The sequence below is a fragment of the Canis lupus genome, chromosome 1, assembly GCF_048164855.1.
Source record: "Canis lupus baileyi chromosome 1, mCanLup2.hap1, whole genome shotgun sequence".
Classification (NCBI taxonomy): Eukaryota; Metazoa; Chordata; class Mammalia; order Carnivora; family Canidae; genus Canis; species Canis lupus.
Genome location: NC_132838.1, coordinates 38003266 through 38016632, shown reverse-complemented (window position 1 = coordinate 38016632; position 13367 = coordinate 38003266). Strand labels below are relative to the sequence as shown.

At 33.7% G+C, this 13367-nt stretch overlaps 1 protein-coding gene and 1 long non-coding RNA gene across 5 annotated transcripts in view; one reads left to right on the top strand and one right to left on the bottom strand.

Moving 5' to 3' along the window:
* Positions 1–13367, top strand: part of SHPRH (SNF2 histone linker PHD RING helicase) — a 94648-nt gene that overhangs the window by 33211 nt on the left and 48070 nt on the right. For all 3 annotated transcript variants that reach the window (XM_072826840.1, XM_072826846.1, XM_072826849.1), the window contains exons 12-15: positions 816–979; positions 1091–1347; positions 2920–3041; positions 12969–13057. In XM_072826840.1, the coding sequence (XP_072682941.1) occupies positions 816–979; positions 1091–1347; positions 2920–3041; positions 12969–13057 (632 nt within the window). The remainder of the gene's footprint in view (positions 1–815; positions 980–1090; positions 1348–2919; positions 3042–12968; positions 13058–13367) is intronic.
* LOC140633802 (uncharacterized) overlaps positions 1–13367 on the bottom strand; it is a 52761-nt gene that overhangs the window by 8187 nt on the left and 31207 nt on the right. The window contains exon 6 of one of the 2 annotated variants that reach the window (XR_012031405.1): positions 3677–7466. The exons of the other annotated variant lie outside the window; for it this stretch is intronic. This is a non-coding gene — a long non-coding RNA (uncharacterized lncRNA). Of the gene's footprint in view, positions 1–3676; positions 7467–13367 lie in introns of those variants that run through there. 2 annotated transcript variants of the gene reach the window in all.

Below are 13367 nucleotides of genomic sequence, written 5' to 3'. Positions count from 1 at the left end.
TGCATTTTATATTCTTTTTTTATTGTATCATAAGCAGTTTTCCATATTTTAAAACTTCATCATAAAAATGAAAACTATGTAGGGTATTAATGTTAAGTGAACAGAAAATGGTGTATAAAATTGAGTGTACCCAATCATGAAATATATAAGAAGTACCATGCGGTAAATCTAACAAACACAAGACCTACTGGATTTAAAAAAAAAAAAAAAAAAAACGAACTTTGTCTTATGGAGAATACTGCATAATTTATTTACTCATTCTTCTATTTGAGTCCTTTTTGTTCTGTTTGTTGTTGCTATGAACATCACCATGTCGATTAATCTTGTTTATATTTTTTATCATTGTTTTCGTCTTATTTCTTCAGTTTTAGAATAATTAAACCAAAGTATAACAATATTGGATCAGTGAATATTCTTCGTATCACCTAAGTCATTTAAACTTTTACAGCAACTTTTACATCCAATAGTTGCAGTGTCGGACTCTTCTTATGTATCTCTTGATCAGGCACACACAAGTGAGTCATTTTCTGGTTTTACCTCTGACAGAAATTTCAGACTTATTGAATTAAATACAAGGTGTGTAATGGTTCCACATTTTAGCTCCTAGCATGAATCCTAGAGCAAAATAAATACTAAACAAATGTAGTCAAAGTGGAATTAACTTTCAGATTCAAGAGTCTGTACAGTCTGTATTTTAATTCATAGAAAATTTGTGTACTGTGTATAATGTCTATGAAAATGGTTATTCAAAATAGTAATGAAGAAATATAGAAACAGTTATTCTCAATGTGTTTTTTTTCTTGTTTTCTTCTCAGATCTTTTTGGGTTGGTGGTCTTTCTTGGTATTGAACCTTACTGTGTCAAACACTGGTGGGTTCGACTTCTCTATCGCCCTTACTGCAAGAAGAATCCTCAGCATCTCTACAGCTTTATTGCCAAGATACTATGGAGGTCTGCAAAGAAGGATGTGATTGACCAAGTCAGTAGGATAAGTTCTTTACTGATTAAGGATATTATAAGAAAAGAGAAGCAAAAGTTGGGATGGAAAGTTGAATTTTCAGGTGAAATCATTTTTTTATTCTCCCCACAGATCCAGATACCCCCTCAGACAGAAGAAATCCACTGGCTTCACTTTTCTCCAGTGGAAAGACATTTCTATCACCGTCAGCATGAAGTGTGCTGCCAGGATGCTGTAGTAAAACTCAGGAAGATTTCAGACTGGGCGCTGAAGCTCAGCAGCCTGGACAGAAGGACTGTCACCTCTATCCTATATCCATTGCTGAGACTCAGGCAGGCCTGCTGTCATCCACAGGCTGTTCGTGGGGAGTTCTTGCCACTCCAGAAAAGGTTTTATTATCAATTTCCTTATACTGCAATCGATAATATAGTAGTGATATTTAAGCTATTAGTTTCCTAGCCCACGGTTTCATTCAGAGTGTTATAATGAGTTGTCAGTTATTTTTAGTAATGTGTTTCTTTGGTATAGAATCCCATTTATGAAAGAGTCACATTATCAAAATTATTTTCATGATTTTTGAACATTTTTTTTTAAGATTTTATTTTTTTTTATTCATGAGACACACAGAGAGAGAGAGAGAAGCAGAGACACAGGCAGAGGGAGAAGCAGGCTCCATGCAGGGAGCCTGACGTGGGACTCGATCCCGGGTCTCCAGGATCAGGCCCTGGTCTGAAGGCCTTGCTAAACTGCTGAGCCTCCTGGGCTGCCCTGAACATTTCTTTTACAGTTAGGACTATTTTGGGGTTTTGTCATTTTGTTCTGTTTTTGTGTTGGCTTTTCTTTTGTTGTTTTTGGCCACACTTCACATTTGAAAAGCATTTGTTCTTGTTAAATTTTTTTGTTCCACATCAGGGAATTAGAGGAATTAGAATACTATTACGTATTTTTTTGTAATTGTGCTGAGTCTGTTTGATTATTTCATTTTAATACATTAAGATATTTATGTCCACACTAGTCTATTATTCCAGAAAGGTTTTGTTCATCAGACTGTGACTCAGCAACTGGCCTTTTTTTTCTTAGCACCTGGTATTAAAATGATGAGGTGTTATTAAAAAATATGAAGAGGATTTACATTTTTGTCTTTGCCTTTAAGCAGTTTATGAACAAATAAAGGAGATGAGAAAGATTATAGATTTCTACGATAGAAGGCAAACAAACATTTCATAAAAGGTGCATATAAATGGCTATGGACAGTTAGAAGATGGAAATAATCTCTATATAAATGTTTCATGTTAGACAGTCTTTGGGTGGAAATGGCATTTGATCTGATCCTTGAATAATTTTTTTTTCTTTTTAGATAAAAATAAAGTCAGACTTACGGGGATTAATTAAATTATAATGCTGGGGATTCAGTTAATCTTACCTTCTGACACCCATACTGTTTCAAGTATATCATGTTGTACTTTGTATTTTAGGAAGATTTTTCTAGTTCCCTCTCCATTAACTAAACTGGAACAGGGATCCCTGGGTGGCGCAGTGGTTTAGCGCCTGCCTTTGGCCCAGGGCGCGATCCTGGAGACCCTGGATCGAATCCCACGTCAGGCTCCCGGTGCATGGAGCCTGCTTCTCCCTCTGCCTGTGTCTCTGCCTCTCTCTCTCTCTCTCTCTCTGTGACTATCATAAATAAATAAAAAAATTTAAAAAATCTTTAAAAAAATAAATAAATAAATAAATAAAAAATAAACTGGAACAAAGAATGATGGGATCAGATAGAAGAATGCTTGCTGAAACAATAATAGGCGATTGAGTTAAAAGTGATAGTGGTAAAAATGGAGGTAAAGAGAAAGATCCTGAAGATACACAAAGACTCTGTAAGGGTCTGATACTCTTGATCTTATGTGATATAATACTCTCATTTAGGATTTCCTTTTCATTTCTGAACAATCAGTCTTTTCTTTTAGCACCATGACAATGGAAGAGCTGCTGACATCTCTGCAGAAGAAATGTGGAACTGAATGTGAAGAAGCACATCGGCAACTAGTTTGTGCTCTCAATGGCTTAGCCGGCATCCACATCATTAAAGGTAGAAGGTGATTGCTTTATTATCTCTGATTCTTCTGCATACTTAATGAGACAGATTAGTTACAGTGGAAATCAAACCCCCCCTTCCCCCGAAAGACATTCTCACACACTACTGATCTTAATTTAGGTAGGTTCAACCTAATGGAGATCACTTATGCAGAACATTTGAAAAACCTTCAAAGTTTACATATGCTTTCACCAAACATTTCCACTTCAAAAGTTTGTTGTTTTTTAGGAAAGGTAGGATTTGAACAAAAATTTGGCAATAAATTATTAACCTTAGTCTATAGTAGTGAACAACTGAGGACAAGCAAAATATCTAGAAATAGAAGAGAAGTTACATTTTCACACACTCAGGGGGATGTTAGTCATCAATTTACAAAATAATGTTTGTAAATTCATTTTTTTCAGCACATATTAGAGTGTCTCCTCTGCATCAGTTATGATCTCAGAACTAAATACAGTAAATAAGGTCTTTGATCTTGTGGACCTAAATGCTTAACAAGGAGAGATAGACAAATAAAATGTGTATGGTTATAGTTACACTTAACACATTATGCATAAAATTCAAGGACCTTGAAAAGAGAATCTTACATTTCCCATCTCTCAGGGATTACCATTTTTATTGACTAATGTCCGGTGTCTTACAGTCTATTGTTTCATATATTATGTATGTTATTTCACTTGTTTCAGAAAGGAGAGTAAATTCATTCTCTGTTATTTTGTCATGACCAGAAGCAGAAGTTACTTAACTAGCTTTAAAAGTGACCACCATTTAGTAAACACATTTCCATATAGAGAATCATCAGACTATTTTGTAGGCTCAAGAGTAAAACTTAAAAACATGTAGAGACAGTGAAACATACATTTTAGACTTCTAGAGGTGAAAATTTCAGTGTTTGATAGGGAAAATGCCCTTAAATAGTGGATTAGACACTGTAGAAAAAAATCATTAAAGAATAAAATAGCCATAGAAGCCATTCAACATGAAAAACAAAATAAAAACTGAGAAATTTGAAAAGAATGTCGGTAAGATTGTAGATAACTTCAAGTAGCATAATATAAATATATTGAAATCTCTGAAGAAGAAAAATATAAGAAGAAATATAAAGTTTATAACATGAAAATGTTGGGACGCCTAGGTGGCTCAGCGATTGAGCATCTGCCTTCAGCTCAGGGTGTGACCCCGGAGTCCCAGGGTTGAGTCCCACATCGGGCTCCCTGTATGGAGCCTGCTTTTCCTTCTGCCTCTGTCTCTGCCTCTCTCTCTCGTGTCTCTCATGAATAAATAAATAAAATCTTTAAACAAAAAACAAAAATAACATGAACATGTATAGAACAATAATAGCACCAAATGTGGGAAGAGAGCCTGGGGATATATGATATAGCAGAGTGTTTATACTATGTATGAAGTGACATGGTATCATGACAACAGACTGACAAGGCAAAGCAACTACTGAAAACACAACAAAAAATTAGACGTAATCTAAAAGATGAGACAAAAAGTAATCATGAAAAATTCTTAAGGAAAAAAAAAGGTGAAACAAAGAACAGATAAGAAAAATGTAGAGCAAATAGCAAGATAGATTTAAACCCAAACATATCTGGTCACATTAAACGCAGTGGTCTAAATTCCCCAATGAGGCAGAGATTTTCAAAATGGTTTTTAAAAAAGCAATATCTGGGATCCCTGGGTGGCGCAGCGGTTTGGCGCCTGCCTTTGGCCCAGGGCGCGATCCTGGAGACCCGGGATCGAATCCCACATCGGGCTCCTGGTGCATGGAGCCTGCTTCTCCCTCTGCCTATGTCTCTGCTTCTCTCTCTGTGTGATTATCATAAATAAATAAATAAATAATTTAAAAAAAAATAAAAATAAATAAAAAAGCAATATCTAATAATACACTATAGACCAGAAACCGTTTTGTTGTTTAAAGATGGAAATGTAAAAGAATGAAAAAATGGAAAAAGAATGAAAAATGAAAATATGCCATATTAACCCTACCCAAAAGAAAGCTGGAGAGAATATATTACCACAAGGCAAGAATATTACCAAGGATATAGTGTTATTCTATCAGAAAATAATCCTAAATGTTTATGCACCTAAAACCAAAGTTTTAAGATAAAACACAAATTGATAGAAGTACAATGAGAAATAGATAATTATAGTCAGAGATTTCAACACCCATCTTCCAGTTATTGATAGACCGGAAGACAGAAAATAGCAGCATGGAAAACTTCACATTAAGAACCAACCAGTTGACATAGTCAACAATTATAGGACACTTTACTCCACCGAAGAAAACACAGAATACACATTCTTTTCAAGTATACATGGAATGTTTACCAAAACAGAGCATGTTCTGGGCTGTAAAACAATTCAGTAAATTTAAAAGGATGCAAGTCTTAAAAAGTACATTCTCTGACTACAATGGAATTAAATTAAATGTCAATCAAAGATAATTGGAAAGTTCCCAAATATTTTGAAACTAATTAGAATAATTCTAAGTAACCCTTGGATTAAAGAGTAAATCATAAGGGAAACTGGTAAGTATTTTGAAGTGAATTAAAATGAATACATAACATCAAGAGTTATAGAATCTTGATTAGTAATTTAAGGGAGATTTATAGGACTGAACACCAATTTAGAAAAAAGTTATAGGGATCCCTGGGTGGCACAGCGGTTTAGCGCCTGCCTTTGGCCCAGGGCGCGATCCTGGAGACCTGGGATCGAGTCCCACATCGGGCTCCCGGTGCATGGATCCTGCTTCTCCCTCTGCTTATGTCTTTGCCTCTCTGTGTGTGTGTGTGACTATCATAAATAAAAATAAAAAAAAAAAAGTTATAAATCATTGACATAAGCTAATACCTTAAGAAACTAAAAGAAAAGCAGGGCAGCCAGGGTGGCTCAGCAGTTTAGCGCCACCTTCAGCTCAGGGCCTGATCCTGGAGACCTGGGATCAAGTCCCACATCAGGCTCCCTGCATGGAGCCTACTTCTCCCTCTGCCTGTGTCTCTGCTTCTCTCTCTCTGTGTGTCTCTCATGAATAAATAAATAAAATTTTTAAAAAAGAAAATGAAATACCAAGTCAGCAAAAGAAAATAATAAAGATCAATACAGGAATCAATTAAAAGGAAAATAAAACCATTAGAAACAAATCAAAAGCTGATTCTTTGACAAGATCGATAGAAAGTTATAAACCTCTAGTCAAACTGTTTAGGAAAGAAGAAAAGACACAGATCACTATTATCAGGAATTGGGAATAAGAAAAGTGACATCAGTAGAGTCTACAGATATTTAAAAAATCATGAAAGAATATTATGAACAGGGACGCCTGGGTGTCTCGGTGGTTGTGTACCTCCCATTGGCCTAGGGCGTGTTCCTGGAGTTCCAGGGCTCCCTGCATGGAGCCTGCTTCTCCCTCTGCCTGTGTCTCTGTGTCTGTCATGAATGAATAAATAAAATCTTTTTTTTTTAAGATTTTATTTGTTTATTCATGAGAGAGACACACACAGAGAGAAAGAGAGAGGCAGAGACAGGCAGCAGTGTATATATATATATACACACACACATTATGAACAACTGTATGCCAGAAACCTGGCAACTTAGATAAATGGGCAAATGCTTTAGAAGATACAAACTACAGAAGCTCACTCAGAAAGGCAAACTACAAAAACTGAAGAAGAAATAGATAATCTGCATAACCCTGTATCTATTCAAGAAAGTAATTAAATTGTTAAAAAAAAACTTGCACAAACAAAATACTAGGCCCAGATGACTTCCATGGTGCATTCAACCAAACATTTGAGGAAGAAATATCAAATCTATATAAACTCTTACAGAAAATTAAAAAGGAAAGAATATTCCCATCTTATTTTGAGGTAGCATTATCCTGATTATGAAAACACAGACCAGTATCACTCGAGAACATAGATGCAAAATTTTTTTAAATGTTTTAACAAAATGAATCCAACAATATATAAAAATAATAATACTTTTATCACAAGTGGAATTTATTCTGGGAATACAAGATTGGTTTAATATTCAAAAATTAATATGATTCACCAAGTTAACAATTAAGAAGGAAAAACTTTGTGAACATCTCCATAAATGTAGAAAAAGTATTTGACAATATTCAATATCCATTACTGATAAAAACTTTCAGCAATCCAGGTATCAAAGACAATGTTCTCGTTTTGATAAAAGACATCTGAAAAAAACCTACACCTAAATACCCATTACTGATGAAAACTTCCAGCAATCCAGGTATCAAAGACAATGTTCTCATTTTGATAAAAGACATCTGAAAAAAAATCTACACCTAATGCTATACTTAATATTTAAAAACAGTGTTTTTTATGATCATGAACAGTGAAGAATATCCCATCACCACTTCTCTTCAACATTGTACCTGAATTCTCTCCAGTGCTGTAACATAATTAAAAGAAATAAAAGTTACCAGTTTGAATAGGAAAAAAAGTAAAACTGTCTTTATTTGCTGCAATATGATTTTCCATGTAGGAAAACTAACACTAGTAAGTTCTGAAAAGTTGCATTATACAAGATGAGTATATAAAAATCTATTTTATTCCTTTACGATGGAAATAAACAATTAGAAATTATTACAGTCCTGTTCATAGTAATATCAAAAAGCCATGAAATACATAAGCATCAACTTGAAATGTGTAAGATGTTTACAAAAGTCACAGAAACATTGAAAATTACAAACATTGCTGAGAGAAATTAACACCTAGTTACCATGTTCATGGATCAGAAAACTCATGATTGTTAACATGCTTATTCATCCTACATGTATAGTTCATGCAATCAAGGTTTTCCAGTTAAAATTTAAACAGGTGGGACTCCTGGGAGACTCAGTGGTTGAGCGTCTGCCTTTGGCTCAGGGCGTGATCCTGGTGTTCCAGGATCAAGCCCTTCATCGGCTCCTTTGAGGAGTCTGTTTCTCCCTCTGCATATGTCTCTGCCTTCTCTCTGTGTCTCTCATGAATAAATAAATAAAATCTTAAAAAAAAAAAAAAAAACCCAACAAGCTATTTTATACCAGTTGACAAGCTGATTCTGAAATTCACCTAGGATAGCGAAAACAACTTTAAAAAACAAAAAGGTTGGAAGATTTACACTATCTGAATCCAGATTTATTATAAAGTTAAATTAATCAAGACAGTATGACATAGACATAAAGATAGGCAAATAGACCAATGGACCAGAATATAAATCCAGAAAAAGTCTCACTTATTTATGATCATTTCATTTTTCAGCAAAGATGCAAGAGTATTTCAGTAGAGAAAAAATTAGTATTTTCATAAATGGTACTGGACAATTAGATATCCATATTCAAAAAATAAAACTTCAATGTTGCACTATATAAAAATTCATAATACAGAGGATATTAAATCGAAATTAAAACCTAAAACTGTAAGACTTCTAGAGAAACACAAAGGATAAAAAAAAAATTGTAATTTGGTATTAGGTAAAGATATATAGACAACACCAAAAGCACAGTCCATAAAAAACCTGATACATTTGACTTCATCAAAATTAATAACTTCTACTTTTCAAAAGGCATTCCTAAGAAAATAAAAAGGTGAGGCGCCTGGGTGGCCCAGTTGTTTGAGTGCCTTCGTGTCCAGGTCATGATCCCAGAGTCCTGGGATTGAGACCCACGTCTAGCTCCCTGCTCAGTGGGGAGTCTGCTTTTCCCTCTTTCTCAGCCCCTTGCCTGCTCCTCTCTCTCACATACCCTTAAATAAATAAATAATCTAGAAAAAGAAGATAAGCCATTAAATAGAGAAAATATTTGCAAATCACATCTTTGAGAAAGGATTTGTATTCAGAATATAAAAAGAACTATTAAAAACCAGTAATAAGAAAACAATGTAAGGAAAATAGACAAAATGTTTGGACAGAAAGTTCATTAGATATATGCACTTTCAAACCACAAAAACATAACTATGTGACTATTGAAAAGGCTTATTAAACAGATTAAATGTTGGCAAGGATGTAGAAACAACTGGAATTCTCATTCATACAGTGATATTGAGAGTATAAAATTGTACAGCCATCTTTCTATTACTTCATTTACTCATTAGCTTCATTTCCATGACCTCAACTTACCTTTGTAATAAGCTTGCACTGAGCTCAGTGCCTCTATCTTTGTGTTTAGAATAATTCATAAATAGAAATTTATTCTAAATTTTTATGATAACCTTTCTGGCTATCTAAACTTAATTCTTTTTTTTTTTTTAAGATTTTATTTATTTCTTAATGAGAGACATACAGAGAGAGAGAGAGGCAGAGACACAGGCAGAGGGAGAAGCAGGCTCCATGCAGGGAGCCTGATGTGGGACTTGATCTCGGGTCTCCAGGATCAGGCCCTGGGCTAAAAGCGATGCTAAACTGCTGAGCCACCCAGGCCGCCCACTAAACTTAATTCTTTTGCAACTTTAATGAATCATCAAATACTCTATATTCAACAGAGTCTATTGTTACTTATCTATTACTGCATTTGTAATATAATAAGTTTGCATATTTTTATAGCTTTTATACCATAATGACTTTTAGGAGCTTTCTTGTAAGTAATGAGGAAAATACTGATGCAAGTGTGCCTTTTTATAAAATCTACCTTTAAAACCTTCTTAATAGCTTTGATTTAGATAATTTGATTTTAATCTCTTCAAAACTGAGTAGAATATAGTTCTTGAAACTATATTAGAAGAAATAAAAGTTACCAGTTCTATGATTTCAAGAATAAAGTTCTTGGAATCAAGTTCTTGAAACCATAGAAGTATTTCATAATGGTGAAGTAATATACAGTTTTAAGCACTTTATAATTTAGTATATACAAATGCTGTTTTATTTCTACATTCTTCACCAAATTAGTATATTTAGCTCTTCATTTATATTGTTAGAACTAGAAAGGCATTTTGTGATAAATGCCAGTTCTTTTGACCTTCCTACAAAAATTACTAATACATAGTCTACTTGGGTACATAGTCATGGAGAGAATTTACCATTTTTCTTGTAACTTACTAATAAGACCATAAAGAAATTAGTTGCCCAAGAAAACATAGTATTGTCTGATACAAGGAAATATTCTAAGCCTTTTGAAACTGGGTGGTCTATCTGGTTATTAGCTTTTCAGCATAACAGAACCAGAACTAGGCAATGTCCCTCGTCCTGAACACTTGCTTAGAGTTCAGAAGACTCACAGAAGCTGAGTAGGAGTAGCTCTAGACAAGAACTGAAAAAGACAGGCTTCTTCTTTGCTATAGTTGTAGCCCTCTGAACTTGTGTATATTGTTCAAAGTTTGTTAATCTTTTTCCTTAGCAATAAAATAAAGATAGTACCACTCGCTTAGTCTCGGTTGAAGTATTATTCTTAATGTGAAGTGTGAATATACATTGGCTCAGATCATGACCCAGGGGTCCTGAGATTGAGTCCTACATCAGGCTTCCACAGGGAACCTGCTTCTCCCTCTGCCTATGTCTCTGCCTCCCTCTTTCTGTATTTTTTTTTCTCCCCCTCTCTCTGTGTCCTCTCCAGGCTGATATGTCCAGCCCCTGAGGAGGGTGTTCTGAGCCTGAAGTGAGGGACTTGGCTCTGAGTTAACTGCACTCAACCACTGAGCCACCCAGGTGCCCCAAGAGCTGACTTCTAAAAGAATTCTAAAATTAACTGCAAATTCAAGGGATTTGTTTATATTATATACAAACACATATGTATATATAATGCATATTCTAAGGTCCTCCCTGATTATGGTTTTAAAAACAGTATTACTCCAACTTTGTACAATGTGTTTTCTGCACATACTTTTTGGAGAAAATTAGCTTAGCAAGTATCAAATTCAGTGCCATTTATTTACTTGGAAATGTTAGTGCCATCAAGTGGCAAAGAATGAGTATTTCTAAATTTGGCTTAAACTTGTATCACTTACTGAATTTTTATGTTTCCCAGGAGGCATGTATTTTTTTAATAAAAAATTTAAAAAGAATTATAGTGAAAATTCAGATTCAACTGCTTTATAGTCTAGTCATTATACCATCTTTAAAAAGTTGTGATTATGAAAGGAGAATTGTTAAATGAATTATTCTCTCTAAATGACAGTATAAATACTAATACAATGTTTTTTAGTCTTTTGAAAAACTTCGTAAGAGTCTTCAGAACTGAAAAAGGGGAGTTTCTTAGTGTGAAGATAATTGAGTGTTACTCCTACCTTATAATATGATATTATTTTTGCAAAAATAATGTTCATCTTTATCAAAGTGAATAGAAATTGACTGTAAAATACTGTGAAATGTGTGCTTTAGAAAACTTTGTATTACACAACTTGTAGAACTAAATATAAAGCAATGGTATAAAAGCAAGTGTTTTGCACAAAAATGTGAATGTACCTAATGCCACTGAATGGCATATTTAAAAGTGATTGATGTGGCAAATTTTATGTTAGGTATATTTTACCACAATAATTAATAAATAAATATATATTTAATGGAAAGAGAGAATCAACACAATTTACAAAGGTATATACATATTTCTTTCATTATGTCTATAACAAAGTCCTAAATCCATGATATTAATAAAACCAGTTTGAAGTGAATAAAAGGAAATATGTGATGATCATGAAAAAAGGTTTCTCTGCAAAAATAGGAACATCTTTTTTTTTTGTATTTTATGATTTTATTACTGTTAGATCTTTATTTTAATTGTATTTGCAAATTACCAGTTTTGAGTTTTTCACCATACAGCAAATATGATACATTTCTGTTATTCAAGCCATTTAAAATGTTTCATGTCTCCTTTTATTGAAGTATCAGAAAACTTTTACTGAAAGAACCAGATAATAAATATTTTAGGCTTTGATCCAGAGGATCTGTTGCAGCTACTCACCTCTGCTGTTATAATGCAGAAGTCGTCACAGACAGTACATAAACAAATGAGTGTGGCCGAGTACCAATAAAACCTTATTCATGGACCCAGAAATTTAATTCCATATAATTTTTCAGGTCACAAAATAGCATTCTTTTGAGTTTTTTCAAGTGTTTAAAAAGGCGAAAAACCATTCTTAGCTCAAAATTGCAGAGATATTGTCAGATGTGACCCATGGGCCAACTTTTGCCAACTTGTACTTTAGTTGATACTTTTTAAGTTACTTTATTTGAATGAGCTGCTAGTTATGAGTAATAATAATAATAATAAAACATTAATCTCAGACTAATTGTGATTTTTGTGACCAGAAATGGAAAGAATCCTGACATTTTTGAAAGGTAGTTTTTAACTGAAAATCATGCTGGCTACCAAACACAATACCTATTAAAAGGAATAGATTATTTCTTTGAGAATTAAGTGCAGATTGATCATAGTGTTTTGAATATTTATTTTTAAATTTGTTCTTAACTTCAGACATCAAAATGACTACTAATTGGCGCCTTTTAACCTCAGTAAGAGGAAAATCATTTGTCTAAATTAAAAGTTTATACAGACTTTTTCAGTGTAATTTTATTTAAGATTTTATTTATTCATGAGAAACACAAAGAGATAGGCTCTCATGGAGAGCCTGATACAGAACTCAATCCCAGGACCCTAATATCAAACCTGAGCCAAAGGCAGATGCTCAACCACTGAGCCACCCAGGCATTCCTTTCAGTATAATTTTAAAACACAAGTTTATCTGATTGGTGTTCTGTGCTATGAAATTAATAAACAGAGCTATCAGCAGCTTTTTTTTTCTTTTATCATCAGCTTTTATATTGGCACAGTCATATTAATACCAAGTCAGATACCTCTGAAAAACCGTGAGGTATAATCATTGTTCTATTTACAGTAGATATTTTTAGATAATATATAACTAGATCATATTGGGAGGTAAATATATGACTTTCTTATGTTTTCAATACATTTTAATTCCTCAGGTGAGTATGCCTTGGCAGCAGAACTGTACAGAGAAGTATTGCGTTCATCTGAGGAACACAAAGGAAAACTCAAAACAGATTCACTCCAAGTAAGTAAACACTAAACAATTTCAACTAGTCTGTTTATTTTATGCAAAATAATTTTTCGTGATCTGATTTAATTTTTGGAGGTATCTTAGGAAGATCTGGATATTTGAATTATAACATTTATTTTTTAAGGGAGAATTTACTATTAATATAGCATACAGAACACTAATATCATGTTAAGATCAGATCATTGAAAACTTTTCCTTAACACAATTTGAGCACCACCCTTCTCAGAGAAAACCAAAATCAGTTTCATAGTAAAGGTCTTATTTCATAATGGCATAAACTGTCTTCAACTTACAGTCTTAAGAA